At 56.2% G+C, this 19,335-nt stretch overlaps 1 protein-coding gene across 3 annotated transcripts in view; it reads right to left on the reverse strand.

The window, feature by feature from the left end:
• Positions 1 to 19,335, reverse strand: part of CACNA1B (calcium voltage-gated channel subunit alpha1 B) — a 216,255-nt gene that overhangs the window by 79,276 nt on the left and 117,644 nt on the right. For all 3 annotated transcript variants that reach the window (XM_081593188.1, XM_081593189.1, XM_081593190.1), the window contains exons 16-20: positions 18,365 to 18,482; positions 17,450 to 17,517; positions 14,319 to 14,425; positions 6,745 to 7,524; positions 5,666 to 5,883 (exon numbers count right to left, since the gene is read on the reverse strand). In XM_081593188.1, the coding sequence (XP_081449314.1) occupies positions 5,666 to 5,883; positions 6,745 to 7,524; positions 14,319 to 14,425; positions 17,450 to 17,517; positions 18,365 to 18,482 (1,291 nt within the window). The remainder of the gene's footprint in view (positions 1 to 5,665; positions 5,884 to 6,744; positions 7,525 to 14,318; positions 14,426 to 17,449; positions 17,518 to 18,364; positions 18,483 to 19,335) is intronic.

Consider the following 19,335-nt stretch of genomic DNA (forward strand, 5'->3'; position numbering starts at 1 on the left):
TAAGATATTTATAACTAAATGAAAATGAAAACACAATTTTAACAAAGTTTGTTGGATAGAAGGAAATTTATAGCACTGAACACATACATTAGAAAATAAAGATCCAAAATCAATAATTTAGCTTCCACCTTAGGAAACTAGAAAAAGAAGAGGAACCTTAATCCAAAGGAAGCAGAAGAAAAGAAATAATGAGAATAGAGCAGAAATCCGGAGAAGGCGATGGCACCCCACTCCAGTACTTTTTCCTGGAAAACCCCATGGACGGAGCAGCCTGGTGGGCTGCAGTCGATGGGGTCGCAAAGAGTCAGACACGACTGAGTGACTTCACTTTCCCTTTTCACTTACATGCGTTGGAAAAGGAAATGGCAACCCACTCCAGTGTCATTGCCTGGAGAATCCCAGGGACGGCGGAGCCTGGTGGGCTGCCTGTGGGGTCGCACAGAGTCGGACATGACTGACGCGACTCAGCAGCAGCAGCAGCAGCAGGGCAGAAATCAATGAAATTGAAAGCAGCAGAGAGTATTAATGAAACCAAAAGCTGGTTCCTTGAAAGGATTAGTAACACTGATAAGCCTCTAGCCAGGCTAAGATAAAAGAGGGAAAACAAAAATTTCTAATATCGGAAATAAAAGAGGAGACATCACTACTGATCCCATGGACATTAAAAGGATAATAAATTAATACTGTGAACAACTCTATGCCCACAAATTTGATAAACTATGTGAAATGAGCCAATTCCTTGGAAGGATATGATCTGCCAAAACCCACACAAGAAAAAATAGATAATTTAAATATGTTTACAGCTATTAAAGTGAAAGAGCGAATCAATAATAACCTTCTAAAACAGAAAGCACCAGGCCCAGATGGGTTCACTGGTGAATTCTACCAAGTACCTAAGAAAGAAGTCATAGCCATTCTCTACAATATCTTTCAGAAGATAGAAGCAAATCTGAACAAATTCCAGGAGGCCAACATTTTACCCTAACACTAAAACCAGTCAAGACATCACAAGGAAACTATAGACCACTATCTCACATGAATATAGATTAAAAATTCTCAAACAAAACATTAGCACATCAAATCCAAAAAAGTATAAAAAGAATTATATACCACAACCAAGTGGGATTAATCCCAGGTATGAGAGACCGGTCCAAGAATCAAAAATCAATTGATATAATCTATCACATCAACAAACTAAAAAAGAAAAATCATACACTCATATCAACAGGTACAAAGAAAAAAAAAGGCATTTGACAAATTCAATACCTATTCATTATAAAAACTCTCAGTAAATTGGAATGGGGGAATTTCCTCAACTTTATAAAAAATATGTACCAAAAACCCTACAGCTAGCATCATACTTAATAGTGAGAAACTCAAAGCTGTCTTGCAAAGATCACATACAAGGAAAAGATGTCCCCTCTCACCAATCCTTTTCAACGCCATACCGGAAGTCCTCACTAATGCAATAAGGCAAAAAAAAAAAAGGAAATAAAAAGTTTACAGATTGGTAAGACTGAAAAAAAAAAAACCTGTATTTGTTAGCAGATGACTTGATCATCTATTTAGAAAATATGAAAGAATCAAAAAAATTCCTGGAACTAATAATTGACTTAGCAAGTTTGCAGGATACAAGTTTAACATACAAAAGTCAATTGCTTTCCTATATACCAACAATGAACAAGTGACATTTAAAATTAAAAACACAACACTATGCACATTAGCATCCTCTCAGACGAAATACTTAGGTATAAATCTAACAAAATATGTACAAGTTTTCCCCTATGAGGAAAACTATAAACTCCAATGAATTAAATAAAAGAACTAAATAAATGGAGAGGCATTCCTTGTTCATGGATGGAAGGATTCAACATTGTCAAGTTGTCAGTTCTTTCCAACTTGATCTATAGATTCAAGGCAATCTCAATAAAAATCCCAACAAGTTGTTTCCTGGATATCAGCAAAGTGATTTTCGAGTTTTATAAGGTGATATAAAAGACTCAGAATAGCCAACAGTTTGATATCAAAGAAGACCAAAGTTAGAGGATCACCATTATCCAACTTCAAGACTTACTACACAGCTATGGTAATCAAAACAGTGTGGTCCTCATGAAAGAATGAGCAAACAGATCAACAGAATAGAAAAGGGAGTCAAGAAATAGACTCCCACAAATTACAGTCGATACAATGGAACAAAGTCTCTTCAACAAGTGGTGCTGGAACAACTGGACATCCACATGCAAGAAAAAAAAAAAGAATCTAGAGAGATTTTTCCACCCTTCACAAAAATTAACCCAAAATGGCTTATAGGCCTAAACACAAAATGCAAAATTATAACACTCCTATTGCTGTTCAGTCGCTAAATCATGTCTGACTCTTTACAACCCCATCACTGATTCACTAGACATGAGTTTCAGCAAACTCACAGGCTTCCCATGGACTGCAGACCTCACTATCTCCTGGAGTCAGTGATGCCATCCAATCATCTCATCCTCTGTTGCCCCCTTGTCCTCTTGCCCTCACTCTTTCCTAGCATCAGGATATTTTCCAATAACATTCCTAGGAGATAATTAACAACTTCTGCTCTATGAAAGACATCAACAGAATGAGAAGACAAGCAACAAATTGAGAGAAAATGTTTGCAAAAGACACATCAGATAAAAGACTGTTACTCAAAATATACAAAGAACTCCTAAAACTCCTAACATAAAAATAACTACCTGAATAAAATATGGGCAAAAGACCTTAACAGACATCTCACAAAAGAAGATATACAGAGGGTAAATAAGCATATGAAGATGTTCCACGCAAATGATATCAAGGAAATGAAAATTAACACAATCTGATACCATTGCACACCAATTAGAATGGCCAAATTCTGGAACACTAGCAATACCAAATGCTGTCAAAGTGTGGAGCAACAGAAATTCTCATTCACTGCTGGTGGGAATGCAAAATGGTACAGCCAGTTTTGTGGTTTCTTCAAAACTAAATATATTCTTGCCATATGAACCAACCATCGTTCTCTTTAGTACTTACCCAAAGGAGCTGAAAATTTATGTCCACACAAAAATGTGCACACAAATGTTTATAGCAGCTTTATTCATATTGCCAAAATTTGGAGGCACCCAAGATGTTCTCAAGTAGTTGAATGGATAAACTAAGGTGCACCCAGATAATGGAATGTTGAAATGAAGTGAAAGTCGCTCAGTCGTGTCTGACTCTTTGCGACCCCGTGGACTATACAGTCCATGGGGTTCTCCAGGCCAGAATACTGCAGTGGGAAGCCATTCCCTTCTCCAGGGGATCTTCCCAACCCAGGGTTGAACCCAGATCTCCCACATTGCAGGAGAATTCTTCACCAGCTGAGCCACCAGGGAAGCCCTGGATAATAACATAATGGAATGTTATTCGGCACTAAAAAAAAAAAAAAAAAAAAAAAGAGCTATCAAGCCATGAAAAGACATAGAGAAACCTTAAATTGCATGTTGGTAAGTGAAAGAAGTCAATCTGAAGAGGCTACACACTGTATGATTCCAACTATATGGCATCCTGGAAGGCAAAACGATGAGGACAATGAAAAGATCAGCGGTGGGCGTCACAGCGGGATGAACGGGCAGAGCACAGAGAGTTTTTAGGGTTCTGAAAATATTCTGTCATGTTACAGTGAGCGATATGTATTATCATACATTTGTCCAAACCCACAGAATGTACAATACCAAGAGTGAACTCTAATGTAACCTATAGACTTTGAGTGATTATGATGTGTCAATGTAGGTTCATCTTTGGTAAAAAAAAAAAGCACCATTCTGATGAGCACGCATGGGGGCCGAAAGCATATGGAAATCTTGGTACCTTCCTCCCAATTTTGTTCTGAAACTTAAACTGCTCTTTAAAAAATTAAGTCTCTACAATTTTTTTCAAATAAAATACTTAAAAGTGGGCAAAAGATATTAATAGGCACCTAACCAAAGAAGATATACAGATATCAAATCAGCATATTAAAAGAAGCTCAACATCATACATTATTAAGGAATTATAAGCTAAAAAATGAAATATCATTACACACTTATTAGAATGGTGAAAATTCAAAACATGGGCACTACCAACTGTTGGAGAGGAATGTGAACCAATAGGAATTCTCATTTATTTCTGGTGGGAATGTAAAGTGATGCAGCCAATTTGTTAGACCAGGTTCTTAAAAAGATAAATGTAGTTTCACCATATAGTCCAAAAATCACACTCTTACATATTTACCCAAATGAGTTGGAAATGTATGCCCACACAAAAACCTGAACATGAATGCTTATTCATGAACATGAATGCTTTATTCATAATTGCCAAAATTTTCCAAACAACCAAGGTGTCCTTCAACAGATAGATGGATAAATAAACTGTGGTCCACGCCAACAACCATATATTATTCAGCACGAAAAAGAAATGAGCTATCAAGTCATGAAAAGACACGGAGGAATCTTAAATGAACACGGTAAGTGAAAGAAGCCAATATGAAGAGGCTACATACTATGCAATTCCAACTCTATGACATTCTGGAAAAGGCAAATGACAGAGAGAGTAAAAAAGATCAGTGGTTGTCGGGGTTAGGGAGGAGAGGCCACATCTAGATTTCTGTGGACAAAAGCCAGGTGGGACCCTCAAGCTAATCCAGAAAGAATCATACCCAGGGGCTCATTTTGGGAGTCTGGAAAAACAGACACACCACCACCTTGGGAGGTGAAACAACACAAGGGACCAGGGGAAGCTTCTTCCAAGGAGGCAAAGAGGAAGGGAAGGCTCAGCAGCCAGAGCATCCACCTGCACTGTCACGCCTGGCACAGCGCACGGGTCCATCGGCCCGTGAGAGCACCCCAGGTAAGAGAACAGGTGTGTGCTTGCATCTGTGTGGACAGGTCTGCACACGCGCAGGCGGGTGGCAGCACCGGGGTCTGCCTGAGACTAACCCTCCCTCTGGAATTCCACGTCACCTCTGCCCCGGGAACGTTTTCTCTACTCCTGGTGCTCACGGAACACCCGTGCACTAGCGCACAGTGTGAGGGGCTAGTCTTTGAGACCAGGAGGTTGGCATTTTTATCATCCTGTGCCCTCAGTGCCTGCACAAGGGCAGTTGTGGAACCACCGTTCCTTCAGGACCTCAAGCAAAGGCCTGGGAGGAATCGCAGAGCAGGGACCATGCAGCATGGAAGACCACCACCCTGAGACCCTCCTCCTCTCCCCTACTAACTCCCAACCTCAGTCTGGTCTGTGGCCATAGTTCCTGGCAGCATTGGTACGACTGTGAAGAGCTGTAACCATGTTGTGCTCTGTCTTCCTGACAAGACTCTGAGCCCCACGAGGACAGCCAGTCATGCTCCCTCCTGCTGGGCCTCTGCACTCTAACACCATGCCTGGCACTTACCTGGGAACTTGCAAATATTTTTGGAAGAGAGGCTTAAGTGACATGTAACAGTGACAGTGCTCCTCTGGGGCCCTGGAAAGCAAAGGGACATGGAGGCACAGATGCCGACAACAAAGACTCTCCAGCTGAGAACAATTCAGAGGCAAGCTCTATCGCCAGGTGGCTGCTGTGGAGCAGGAGGGGAAGAAGGAGCACAAACTGGGCCCACACAAGGGGGGCCCTGCCTAGCAGCTGTGGGGAGATACTCACTGGGAACATCCGTTGTCTCCCCGGGAGGCCCGGTCAGCGTCACTGGAATATGCACAGTGGTGCTCAGATCTGAGGGCTGACTGCCCATGCGAGTAACATTCCGCTGATTGTCTGCATCCTCTGGCTGTTCTTCCACCTTCTCTAGACAAGTGCTGGGCAGGGCATGCACAGGGCCCACACCAATTACCACACTGGCCTCCAGGTCACAGTGCGACTCCCTGCAACCAATAATGCACATCAGAGTGATGTAGCCCCAAACTCCTAGTCTGTCTGCAAAACCCAGCTTCTTAAACCCCTATCCAGATCAAATAAATCCCTGACCACCTCCTGTGTTCTGATTTTTATCACCCTACACATGCTGTGTTTTGGGGTCTGAAAAGTAGAGTTGCAGCTGACTCACCTGTTTTTCCCTGGCAAAAGGCCAAGCATGGCTGACATCACATTATGTGTATGTAACAGAACTGTTGGCAGAATGAAGAAGCCTGGAAGAGGGTGTTACCCTAAGCCACCCTGCCTGGGGCCCCACCAGGGCCAAGCACAGAGCTCTGCAAACAAAGACAGTGCCTAGGTGGAGGTGATCCTGAGCTGCAGCCTCTGACTGTGAGAGTTGTGGGTGGTCTGTGACCTGTTGGCAAGCGTGGAGATCGCTGGTCTCAGCCCAGCAGCCCCTGTTACCCCCAGGCTCTCACAGTCATCGTGGGATCCTGTCCCAGCCGGGGGCCAGGCTGGCTGGCCTGGGGAGGGAATAGGCCCGGGTCCTTTCTGTCACAGGCACACAGCCCGGCCCCCGGCCCTTCCAGCACTTGGTCTGGAGGCCTCCTCGGGGCCCCCCAGGCTCTCCTGACCCCGCCTCCTTCACAGCGTTCCCCAGTTTTCCCTTCTCTCTGGGTCACCTTGTTCTTTCCACGTCTTCCTGTTTCAAACCGGTCCCGACGACTTTGCCCTAAGCCTCCCTTCCGCCGGGCGCCTTAGGCGCGGCTAACACGCCCTGAGCCAAGCTCCCCAGCACGCGGGTGAAAGCGTTTCTCCCACAGCCCCGCCCAGGGCCGTCCCCCGGCCCGCGCCCCGCGCCGGCTCACCTGGGCTGGTGGTTTCGGGGCTCCCTGTCCCTGTCCTCCGCCTCGGCCTCCTTCTCCGCCTCCTCGTGTGCGGGCGGCGCCTTGTGTCGCGCTCGGTGCCGCCGGGCGGGCTCCTCGCCGCTCTCGGCCTCCCGGGGCCCGGCCCGGGCGCCGCCGCGGTGCCGCGCTCGCCGCTCGCCCTTGCTGCCGGGCGCCCCCTCCCGGCTCGGCTCCGGCGCGTGCCGGTGCGCGCGGTGGCGCCGGGGCTCGCGCTCCGTGGCCTCCTCCGGGGAGCCCCGCCGGTGGTGGCGCCGGCCGCCGTCCGCGCCCAGCCCGCGGCCTCGCTCGCTCCTGGCCTCCCGGGGGCCCGCGGCCTCCTTGCTGTGGCTGCGGCGCGGGCGCGCCCGCTCCTCCCGGGCCCCCGGGTCCCCGCCCTCCGCCTTCGGGGCGTCCGCCCTGTCCGGCTCCCCCGCCGGGGCCGCGGCCTTGTCCCTGTCCCTGTCGCGGTGCCGGTGGTGCCTGCGCGGCGGGTCGGCACCCTCGCCGGCCTCCCCGCCCTCGGGCCGGGCCTTGCCCCCCGCGGGCCCCCGCGCGCCATCCCGGCCTGGCTCCACCACCAGCGGCCGGTCCAGGTGCGTCTTCATGTCGGGCCGCAGGTGGCGGGAAGTGGCGAAGCGCAGCCGCTCCTCGGGGTCCATCTCGCTATACAGAGCTTCACAGCTGGCCCGCAGGTTCTGCAGCCGCAGCTGGCTGGCCCGCTGCTCCCACACCGAGCGCGCCTTGGCCGAGTTCTGCTGCCTGCTGTGGGGAGACCGCCCCTGTGAGCCCCCTGCGCTGCCTCCCACCTCTCTGCTTCGCAGGGGAAGCCACTGATGGACACAGAGCGATGGACGGATGGCAGAGGACGCAGGGCGAGAGGAGGGAGGAAGGCGGCAGGAGTCCTGGCCAGCCCAGCAGAGTGGGCGGGCTGAGCCGGCGGCAGATACCCCGGGGAACAGACCTCGTCCCTACGCCCCTTTGGGGAGCCCACAGGCTGTGAGAGCCTCACCTGAGGTGGGGGCCCCAAGCCGGAGAGCACAAGGGGTGCAGGGCAGTGGGAACGGCAGGCACTAGCATGAGGTGGTGGGCAGGCTTCTCGGGCAGGTGGGCCACCTGCTAGGAAGGCCGAAATGGGGCAAGGAGGGGGGCAGCGTCCAAATGGAGTGGGACTGGAGGGGGGGCGGGCTGCCCAAGGAGGGGCTTCTCCATCTCTGCCTCCAGGAGGAAAGCCACTGGCCAGAAGGACACAGAGGGTGTTTGAGAGGGAACTCAAGAAGAGGCGGGTCCTCAGGAGCAGAGGCGGGAGCGGCCCAGGGAGTGAGGGCCCTGGGACAGCTGGCCCTCTTAGGAGTCGGGCAGGCACTCTCCCTGAGCTGGTCAGACCCATTTAGGCAGCTGCCACTCAGCTCAATGACCATTTGCTGAGTGCCCAGGAGCCCAGCGTCAGGTCTGGGGCTGGACACCCCCTCTTGTGGTCACCAGTACTCCCTCTCTCCTGGCTCCACAGGGGCTGAGAGCTCTCCGGCACCAGGAATGGCCCGTGGCCCAGGCTCAGCCCTCACAGCACAGGCTTCTGAAGGCCCTGACTGCCGCCCACCAAGCTCACCCCCCTGGTCACGGGGCGTCCACAGCCCAGGGTGCATGGAAGCCCTTTGCATTCTTCAGTTTTCACTAGACAAGACCCCAGAGTTGGTGACCCCAACACCGCCTTGGCCAAGTTGAAACTGCCTCAGAGGCCAGTCTTGTCCTTCCCCTCTGGAGGTTCCTGGAACCCCCTGGGGCAGCAGTGGCAGCATAAGGACGAGGATGGCTGTGGCATCTGGATCAATGGGCACCTCCTCCAGCCCTCACGCCCACCTCTTGTCCCCACGGCACACTGAGCACAGAGCTGTGACCCACAGGGTCCACAGCAAGTCACTGACGGAGCCAGGACCGGACGCATGCAAGGAAGAGAGCGTCTAAAGGAGACATGAGGCCTTGGCCTGACTCCAGCTGCACTGACAGCACAGCCAAGAGCCACAACCCAAGGGCCCTGAGGGCCGAGGCTGGACAGGCCCCCACCCCCGGCTCTGGGCTGCGGCCACTGAGCACCACGCTGAGTCCTGTCCATTTGTAGGGTTAATCCAGGCTCAGGGTGGGGAGCCATCTCCAGGGGAGCACCTCGGAAGTATGAGAGCAGAAGAGCCTGATGTCTGTCCCTGGGGGCCCAGCAGGAGGGCAGGCAGGAGACACATGAGGGACAACTGCTGGCCTCTCCGGCCATCTGTTGACCCACATCTTTAGCTGCCACCCCAAGTCCTGCCCCGTTCCCAAGGTCACCTCCCAACAGACCCACCTTATCTTTCTTTGGCTTCAACCCAGAGCCCCAGGGGACCTCCCCATCCCCAGCTGGCATCAAAACAAAGGGTCGGACTCTGAACAAGGCTGAGCCTTGTACAGTGGACAACAGCCACCAGGGGGCGTTCCCCAGGTGCGGGAGCCCACGAGAGCTGAGAGCCGGCCTCTGGTCAGGCCTCCTCATCAGCCCAGCAGCCGGAGAGGGACTGAGCCATGTGGGCAGCAGGTGGTGGCCTGCTCAGACACAGCCATGAGCCCTGGGACCTGTGCTGTCAGAACACAGGCAGGCAGGCAGTGAAGACGATGGGGACACGCGGTGGCTCAGGAGGAACGGCCCTGTCCTCACCCTTCCCCTCAGACACAGCTCTGTCCCACCCAGGAACCAGCTCAAGTCCACGAAGAGACTAAAGAGTGCGTCCAGGCTCCCTGCATAACTTCCCAGCCCCGCTCCTGCTGGACGGCTGCCACTCTGGGCCTCCACCCCCTGGGACTATCTGTGCCCACCCAGCATGCAGCATGGCTGCCTCTTTGGACGTGTCTCTGGGTCTGAGCCTTGCAGAGGTGCACCCGCCCGTGGGCCGCGCTGTGCCAGCTCTGCCCGGCACGTGGCGCCCCGTGGCCAGTGCTCGCCTCCCACCTCGTGCCTCTCCACCGAGCTCCCAAGCAACTCAGGGCATGCGAGAATGGCAGGCGGCTCAGACCCAGGCAAAGGCCTCACTGAAGGAGGCCCAGGGAGGAGCCGCCCCACCACGTTCCAGCCCGGCTTGCCTGCAGAGCTGGGTTCAGCCACATGCTGACAGGACTCAGAAGGAGCCTCCATGGCATGGCCCTTCTTTGAGGTCTCTGCGCTGAAAAAGCCATCACCCCTCAGTCACCCCTAGCTGTGACAAGCAGAAGCTGCCCAGGTACAACACTGTTGGTACCTACGATGCATCATTTTCTGCCAGCCTGGAGTCAATCATTTGGGACCCAGCCTTCTTACCCTGGGGACATCAGGGGCCCAACAACCAGCAGCTCTGCATCCTTGTGGCCGCACCAAGCCCAGCTCTGTGCTGGCCCAGCAACAGGGGGATGGGGCTCAGGGGCCGCAGGAGCGCCAGTCAGCACCAGGACGCAGAGAGGGCACCCGGCCATCCCCAGGGACTTCTCACCTGCAGGAAGAAGCCCCTGGGGACAGTCAGACTGGTGTCAACCCCCTAGCAGGGCCACTCCGGTGTTCCTATGGCCCCACCTCAGGCTTTGCCTGTCTCTGCAGCCTTGCAAACAGGCAGCAGCTCTGCTGTCGCTAGAACAAGACTTCCTAAGGATCACAGAGACGTCCTCTCCCAGGTAAGGCAGGCTGCAGCAGGAGGGCCCCACAAATGCCCTGAGCCCCTGAGGACCCTCTACTTCACAGGAGCTGCAAGGAGACAGCCCAGCGGCTCCCCGTGGTGGTCACCTCGGGAGAAGCAGACCTGCTCAAGATGCCAGAGGACAGCACAAGGACAGACAGCAGAGAGAACAGAGACCAGGAGAGGAGGAGGGGCTGAGCTCAGAGAGCCTGATCCCAAGAGCAGGCTGAGCAGGATGTGAGGGCACCAGGAAGTGTGCCTGTGTCCCCAGCGGGGCAGCGGGAGGTGGTCCTGGAGCTGCCCCCTGAAGCGAATGACTTGAAGTGGGAAAGCAGAGTTAGGGGCGAAGGTGCTGGCGTGTAGTTATCATGAAGCCACAGATGGAAATTGTAGCAGAGAGACTCACGGTGAGTTTACGCTGGAGACAGATGAGCTGCGAGATACAGTACCTCGAGTTTGCTTTACCAAACTGCACATGCAAAAAACAGAACAGAACAAGAGTGAGAACCCGAGAGCTCTACGAGACGCCAGAGCGCGCGTGAGCCGCGTCGGGTCAGGACAGAGGCTCAGCACGCACCCAGGCTGGAGGCCAGGGAGGCTTCTGTCAGAACACCAGCCGAGACCTCGGGGTAAAGGAGACGCTGGGAGAGAGCGCACGTCCAGCAGAGCGGCAACCCCCATGGCTGGAGGGCAGGAAGGTTACCTTGAGCTGACCAACCCAGCTCTGTGTCCACTGCCCCTGGAAGGGCAGCAGAGTTGGAAAGAGCAGGCACCTCTCGCCCTGCAATTCTCAACAGCCCTCCTCTGTCGGACCCGGTGCCTCCATCCCCCGACGCTGGGGACCACTAACCCCTTCAAGACGGAGCAATGATGGCTGACACAGGTGCCTTACCTGCTTGCGGCCTTGCCTGGGCCCTGCTTCCTGACCACCGTGCTTGGCCCCCGGCCAAGGCTGCCCAGGCTCTAAGTCATTGCCTCCCACTCACCACCACCCTTCCCAGGGGCAAACAGGTTCCATCACCAGCCCATCTTCCCTTGAGTGTCTTTCTGGAAGCTTTTCCAAAATCAATAGAAACCAGAGATCTCTTTACAGTCATTTCCCTTCAAGGCAGCTTCCCCAGGGGAGGACCAGGTGGGTACCCAACGCTCCCTTGTCAAGGCTGAGTCGACAAACACATGAGAAGCTCACAACTACTCACCTGCCTGCTGACCCTGCATGCAAAGAGGCACGTGTGTCCAAGAGAGTGAGCAAAGCAGTGTGTATGACCCAGTGTGTGAACTGGTGAGTGTGTGTGTGTGACTGAGACTGTGAACATCAAGAGTGGGTGTGAGTGTGAACATGTGTGTAGGAGGGGCCACGGGCACCAGCGCTCCTAAGGCTGATGCAGCTGAGAACTCGGAAGACCGCATCGGCCTGAGTGTCCCCCCTCCAAGGAGCCCGAGAGGACTGTTCCCTGTGGCCACGCACACTGGGGTCCCCAAGGGGGCTCCAGGGACTCAGGCGCATCGGCCTGAGTGTCCTCCCTCCAAGGAGCCTGACAGGACTGTCCCCTGCGGCCACGCACACTGGGGTCCCCATGGAGGCTCCAGGGACTCGGGCACATTGGCCTGAGTGTCCCCCCTCCAAGGGGCCTGAGAGGACCGTCCCCCATGGCCAAGCACACTGGGGTCCCCAAGGGGGCTCTAGGGACTTGGGCACCCCCCTCAGGAGGGGCCGGCGCAGAGTCTCGGGCAAGATCCACAGAGCCCCTCAAACATCAGAGACACTAAAACTGCCCCGAGCATCTGAGGCCCACAGAGCACCTCTCGGCAGGCCCTGTTTCACAAGCCACACGGCACAGCTCCGGGAGCAGGTCTGGGCGGGGACACCCTGTCCCCTTCCTCAGCAGTTCAGACAGAGAAGTGACCGTGCGAGGCTGGTGCTGCCAGCAGAGCAGGGAGCTGGGCAGATGGACAGACGGACACGGGAGCAGCCGTCTCAGGGAGGCCCCACCCTCAGACGCCTCAGCTGATGGAGGAAAGTGAACAGCCACGCACAGTGGCCTCACCCCGAACCCCGTGTCTGGGGCCAGACCTCCTCCAGGAAATGGGACCTCGAGGGATCACATCAGAGCCCCTGCACATGCATCAGACCTGGGCCGAGGACCCAGAGCTGCATCCTGGGCGAGGCTGCAGGACCCACAGGAGGACCCAGGGACCAGCACCGGGACACACCCCAGGTTGGCCGCGGCGTGGACAGGTTGTCACCAAGCTCAGGGCCTGCTGTGAGGGGAGCACCAAGTGTCCCCCAGGCCCTGGGGACGTAGGTCCACAGCCTGGTTCCTGCGCAGCAGCGTCCTGAACAGGGCAAGGGTGGAGAAATAGGAAGAGCGTCCAGCCCTCCCTTCCTGGTGTCTGGACAAGCTCCCTGTGGCTGTGCCGGAGGCCCTTCCCCTCTGGGGTCTCTGCTCAGGTGGGGGTGGACGCCCTGCAGCACATCGCCAAGGAGCGGGCAGCCCTGGCCAGCAGCAGGGGACACAGGGCATCGCACTCCCCTCCAGAACAGCAGAAACCACACGAGGTCCACGTGAATAACCTGGTCCGCCACCACCACACCCCCCGTTGCAGACTGCCAGCAGCTTACACAGTTCGGGAGAAGAGGCTGTGACAGGAAGTCACCGGGGTCACTGTAAGCCCAGGACCGAGCAGACAGAGCAGGTGCACTGGCCAGACAAGACTCCAGGACGACCGGGCATCAAGGCCCCAGCAGCCGGTGGAGTGATGGCAGCTGTGTCCTGCCTGGCTCCCTGCAGGCCCCTGCCCCCACACCGTCACCCCCAGGGCCTGGGGCCTCCCTTTGCTTCTTCTCCCCCACAGGCTACCACTTTCTGGTCACCTTAGAGACAGGACCTCTGCAAATGCCCTCCTAGAAAACAGGCCATGGCCCTGTGGCTTCCAGGCGAGACCGAGCTGCTAAGATGACCCTCACCCATGCATGTACACACTTCCACAGACTTATCCCCCACCAGAGCACTCCGCACTGACGCCTGCATCACCACAGAAGGGCCTGAGGCTGTTCCTGGCGCTCTGACCTCAGTCAGCACAGCAGAGGGGCGCAGCTACCGAGCGAGGGCCCGTGGCTCAGCACGGGCAGCCGGAGGGGTCGTGGGGTGGTGAGCGTGGGGCCAGAGGCAAGGCCGGCAGCTCCAGGCGGCTCGGTCTGGCCCCGAGCCCCTCTGTGCTCTCTTGCAGTCACCCAGTGACTGGACCCTGGGCCAGGCCTTCCCACCTCCTTCCCAGGGGCCGACCTCCCCCAGCCACTGCAGTTTTTGGCCCTGGGCTGGGTGCTTTGCCCCGACTCTGAAGTCCATAGCGCACCAGCGGTGCTCCTGCAATGTGCCTGGAGGCTCCACAGAAGTCTCACCCCCACCTGACCTCCTCTCATCAGAGAGGCCACCTCTTGACCTCTGTCCCAACACCAAAAACTCAAAGATACTTTCGGAAACTGCGTTAAGACTCTTGGGCTGCTGAAGTACCCTGTTGAATCTTTCGCCTCACAAAACACACTTCTGAAAAAGCGAGCCTAAGTCAGACATACTAATTCCTTGGAGCCGCCCGAGACTGCACGGGGGAGTCTGAAGGGGGACCGCCTTGAGCAGGCCGCTCCCACCCACAGCACCGCTGCACCTCACTCACCCAGCGGGGAGAAGCCAGAGGCTCTACCCAGTGGCCTCTCTGCTCAAAGGCCCCTGCCGGGGAGGAGAACCGCTGCCCCCATCTCGGCTCCTGGGGAGGGCTGTGTCCTGAGAGGCTCCAGGCAAGGCAAGGGCTCCTCCCTAGAAGCCCCAGGAGGAGCCGGGCTCTGCCACAGCCCTGCCACCACCCCCTCACCCACTCCTAGAGCCTTACGCAGCAATGGAGATGTTCGCGGCAGACATGGGGCTGACTTCAGCCACTTCTTTGGCCTTTTGCAGGGCAAGCTTCTGATTGGCTGCTTCTTCCATCTCCTCTTCGTCCTGTTTGGACAGACAGCAAAGCATAGCTAGACTGAGAGTGCTGTGTCCACTCTGAGGCTCCACAGAAGCCTCGGCCCCCCTGACCTCCTCTCGTGCCACCAGCTCTTCATCCCAGAGCCTCTGAGTCCTTCCTGCCCCTTGAGCCCCAGGCCGGGCAGCTGGCTCCTGCCTCAGCACAACCCACCCAGGCTCCAGACTCCCCCGCTACGCCCATCTCTGCAGGCGACAGTCCCCAGTCAGCACCCTTCCCAGCGTGCTCGCCGCTGATAGTACTGCTCTGGAGCTCCAGCCCAGGAACACATTCCTGCCTGTCAGTCTCATTCTGTTGAAATGCAAACCCACCTCTCTATTCCCCCGCTCCCCCTCCTGCCTCCCCCCAGCAGCTGTCACACTGGAACGAAGTCCGTCTCTGCCCCAGAGCAGTGAGCCAGCGCGAGGAGCGGTTGGCTGCCCTGAGCCCAGGTGCCCCGCAGCACCGCCCACGGGAGCCATCCCTGGGAGTGTGTCTAGCAGGGCCACCTCAGGACCTCAGAGCTTCTCCGCCTGGACCTGCTGGGTCACATCCGACCACCTGTCCCCGGCGGTGACTGTGCCTAGCCATGGGCTCCATTCCTCACTGAGCTCCTGGAGAAGAGAGGCTCTCTGCCTCCGGGCCGGCATGTGACGCCTGAGCAGACACCTTGCCCCACCTCTGCCCAATCCACGCGGAGGAGGATGGACCCTCCAGCCCCGAGCCCACGTCACCAGGCAAAACCAGAATGCTCCGCTCCTCAGATCTAGATAAAGAGCTCTTGGCTGAGTCTACAGGCCCACCAGTCTCCATGTGGTCCAGCTACATCACTGGGACCACCCTTATTTCCCCGATTACCCCAACCCCAGGCCTACCTGGCTTCTCTGGAAGCTGGCATTCCCCACATCCCAAACATCCTTGAATTTGCTTTTAGGGGCACAGTAATGGCAACTAAGCCCCTGTGAGTTGTCTGTACATTTCCCACCATAGAGGAGAGGGCTTCCAGCTTCAGGCCCCAGAGGGCAGCAGAACTAGACCTACCACGAAGTCCCCAAGGGACGCCCTTCCTCCAGCCCCGGGCTCCATCCTGCTTTATGGCCCTCAAGTCATTCCAGTGGGTGTTCTACAAATTTGACGTGAGTTTATTTCCACTTCAAAAAACAAATGACACGACTGTGTATTAGCGGGAGCATAAGGGAGGGAGCATCAAGCCCCACTTTTTGGGACCCTCGGCCAGCCCAGGGGTGCCTCAGAGCCTGACACAAACAGGTCTCCACTTCCACCTCCAAAAGGGAGGCAATCCCTGAATTAGGGCAGTTTGTCCAAAGGGGCCACCACCCAGGGTGTCTGTGCATGGAGACAGGGCCCCAAGACATGGCTTGTCATTATGTCCTCCCACTGACAACCTTGAAGGAGCAGTGAGAGCTTTGACCCCAAACTCAGAACAGCTGGTGCCAGATCACCAAGGCTACTGGGCCCCCCTGGTTCACGTGGTTCCAGAAATCCTGACACCAGAAGTGTTCTGTGGCTGCACCGGTCCCCCCAGCCAAGGGCTTGGGCCACTCTCCAGCCGCTCCTGGATTGTGAGATTCAGTCCTGCAACTGACTGACAGCAGTAATAGGCAGGCCAGGGGGATTCCCAACCTTCAGAGGAAGGGAGGAACCCAGACCCACAGGCACAGCCCAGCCCAGTCGAGCGGAGGCAGAGGCGGGCGCACCGCACCAGCCCCGGGGGGAACATTCTTCCCAGGGGGCCAGGTGGGGAGGCAGGGCCCCTGCACAGCATGCGCCACCAGGAGCACATGGACACCAGAGTCTCTGCAGCCTGCAGAGACGTCCAGAATCCACCTTCCCCAGGGGAGACCCAAGTCAAGCCCCAGAGCAGGGATAGTGTTAAGAGTCTTGGGACGTGCAGGACTGAGAGGGTGCAACACAAGCGGAAGGCTGTCAGGGACAGTGGGGGCGAGCACGCAGACACAGACACACAGGTGTGCACCCAGGCACACGCGCAGACAGCATGTGCGTGCCTGCAAGGGTCAGAGCATCCTCAGACCTCTGGACCACAGCCCCTCCACGCCAGCAGCCAGGCTTCTCAAAGCACCAGCCCGAGGCTGAAACGGCGGGCGGCCTGCACCGTCCAGGACAGACAGCGTGAGAGTAACCAAGCAGGGGGCTGCGTCATCCGGAGTGACGCCATGGGGAGACATGTGTGATCATGTCCCCCACAGGCTCAGGGATGAGAGATGACAGTTAGCTGGCTCCCGCGGGGCACAGCCTGGAGAGAAAGCCATCCCACTGGGTGCGGACGTGCTGGGAACAGACACCAGCTGCTCCTCCAGCCACCAGCCTGGCCCAGAATCCGAGGGCAGCACCACACAAGGGCCACTGGAGCTCAGCCATCCACACAGGAGACCAAACACAGGGGTCCCCCACCTCCCAAAGAGGATCACAGGGTCCCCTCACCATCTGCGGATGAACACAGGGGACCCTCCCCTCCTGGGGATGACCACAGGGTGCCCTCACCACCTAGCGATGACCACAGGTCCCCTCGCTGCCCTTTAGGGTGTTCAGACCAGATGTTCCCGAGGGCCCACCTCACGATGGCTCTCTCTCCGAGAGGACATGGCCCCCACTTCACACGCTGAAGCCACAGTGCCCTTCAGTCCTGAGAACAGGGCAGCCCACACCCCCATCAGCCGGGTCTGCCTCTGGGCTGCGTCTCCTGTGGGCCACCTCCTGCTCCCACACTGCCTCCTGTTTTCCTGGTCATCCTTCCCAGGTCTTGACTTCCCAGAAGTGGCCCTCATGGTCACCCCCCTTCCTGGCATGGCGCCCCTGTCTCTTCAGTGCCCCCACACCCCTGCCCGTCCAGAACTTGAGATCCCCTGGACAGCAGCCACACGTTCCTAAAGCAGGACCCGGCCCTCCTCACGATGCCGCAGCCTCTCCAGAGCGACACAGATTGACCCCCATCCACCCATCCCTGGGCTGCGGGTGTGTCCCCACCCACGTACCTTGGTCAGCTCCTGAGCGTTGGCGAGGTTGTCCACGGCGATGGCCAGGAAGACATTCAGCAGGGTGTCTGGTGGCTCCAGGTAAGGAAGGACGTCTATGCCCCAGCCTCCCCAGGGTCAGGCCATAGCTTCCTCCATGCAACACAGGGGCCCATCTCCCCAGGTCCTGGCCAGCCTTGCCTCCTTCCTTGGTGTACCCCGATCCCCCAACCCTCCAGCCCTGTCAGCCCCCATCAGACACAGCCCATCCCAGCTGCTGGGCGGCGGCCCCCAGCCTCCTTGACGCAATCTCTGGGTAGGTGACCTGTAGCTCAGGCCCCACTGTCTGGCAAGGAGGTATTACTACCCTGGGACTCGGGGGGAACCGCACCCCAGGGTTCTGCCTCAAGGATGACGTTCTGCAAGGATGAACCTATGCAGGGCTGCAGCAGGCCCAGAGACAGCACTACGAGGTCAGCTGCTGCCTCCTGGCACTGACCACAGCCACGGGCGACCCAGAGGCCTCGCCCTGCCCAGAGAGCAGGATCAAGGTCGTGCCCCTCAGGGTCCAGCCACAGGGAAACACTCCAGTCAGGCAGGATGGGGGCACCCGCTGCAGAGCCTCCCCAGCTGGGCTTGCCCTGACCCTGCAGAGCCCCCACCCAACTCCAGACACAAGCCTGAGGAGCGTCCTCCCCACAAGACCTTCCCTTGTGCTTCCCTGCAGATTCATTTCTACCAGGGGGACGTTTTTTAAAAGCTTGGTGCCAAAACCTGATCATTAATTTAAATTAAAGTGAAAACAAAACAAACAGCTGCCCTCAGGGTCAAAGCCCACGTCTTTCCCCAAGTCCTCCCTCCCCACCCTGCCGGGGTGGGGGAGGAAGACAGGGAGCCAGGAGGCACCTACCCCCTCGCCCAGCCCACAGAGGATACAGTTCCCAAACAGCGTCAGAACAATGAAGTACACAGACGAGAACATGCCTTTGCTGACTCCACCCTGCGATTCAATCCCATGGTACATCACTGCGTTCCAGTCCTCCCCGGTCAGGATCTGCGGAGGGAGGGAGGGAGAGCACCCAGGCACATCCCACAGCCACCGGCGCCCACACGCATGCCCAGGGAGAGACGGCTGAGCCCAGGGCACACATGTGTGCACACGCAGGCTCCTGGATGACACTCAAGGCAGCAGCCCAGGGGCCTCCAAAGAAACTTCCAGAAGGGCCATGGCTGCTGGGCTGAGTCTCTGCCAAGAATGGAAAGGGAGCTTTTGGGAGAGAAGGCAAGCAAAGGTGAGGAGACCAGCACTGGGCTGTGTGGGGTCCGCCCAGTGGGCTCCCCGCGTCCCCAGCTGCCAGGTCACTGCCACACAGGTGAGGAACCCAGGGCTCAGGGCGGCGTGAGCTCTCAAGGCCAGGCAGCAGCTGCAGCCTCTGACCCTCCAATTTGCTACCTCCCTCAGTCCAGTGGGCCCAGGCTATAAGGGCGGCTACACGTGATCCTTGCCCCATCAGGAAACGGGTCTCGTTTTCATTTGTATTTTGGAAAAGTGCAAGGGGTAAGATAACAAACTTTCATGCGTCCACCACTCAAGATGGAGACTGCTGACATTTTGTCATATTTGCATCAGGTCCCACCACCCATGATCACCCTTGACAGGCAACCACAATTACAAATCTGGGGCTCATTCCCATCTACACAACACACATGTACACACACAAAATATGCCACGTGTGCTCTGAACGCGCAGAGAAAGGTGTCAGACTACACACACTATTCTGTTCACTCGCTGTTGCATCCCTGAAGTTGGTCCATGTGGACACACAAGCCCACTGCTCCTGGAAAGCGCTGCACAGGCCCCTCCACACGGTCACCCCTCTTCCTGACCGGCACGTCGGGGTTTCGCC

Source organism: Giraffa tippelskirchi, chromosome 4 (genome assembly GCF_054371585.1).
Source record: "Giraffa tippelskirchi isolate mGirTip1 chromosome 4, T2T-mGirTip1v1.2.pri, whole genome shotgun sequence".
Taxonomy (NCBI): Eukaryota; Metazoa; Chordata; class Mammalia; order Artiodactyla; family Giraffidae; genus Giraffa; species Giraffa tippelskirchi.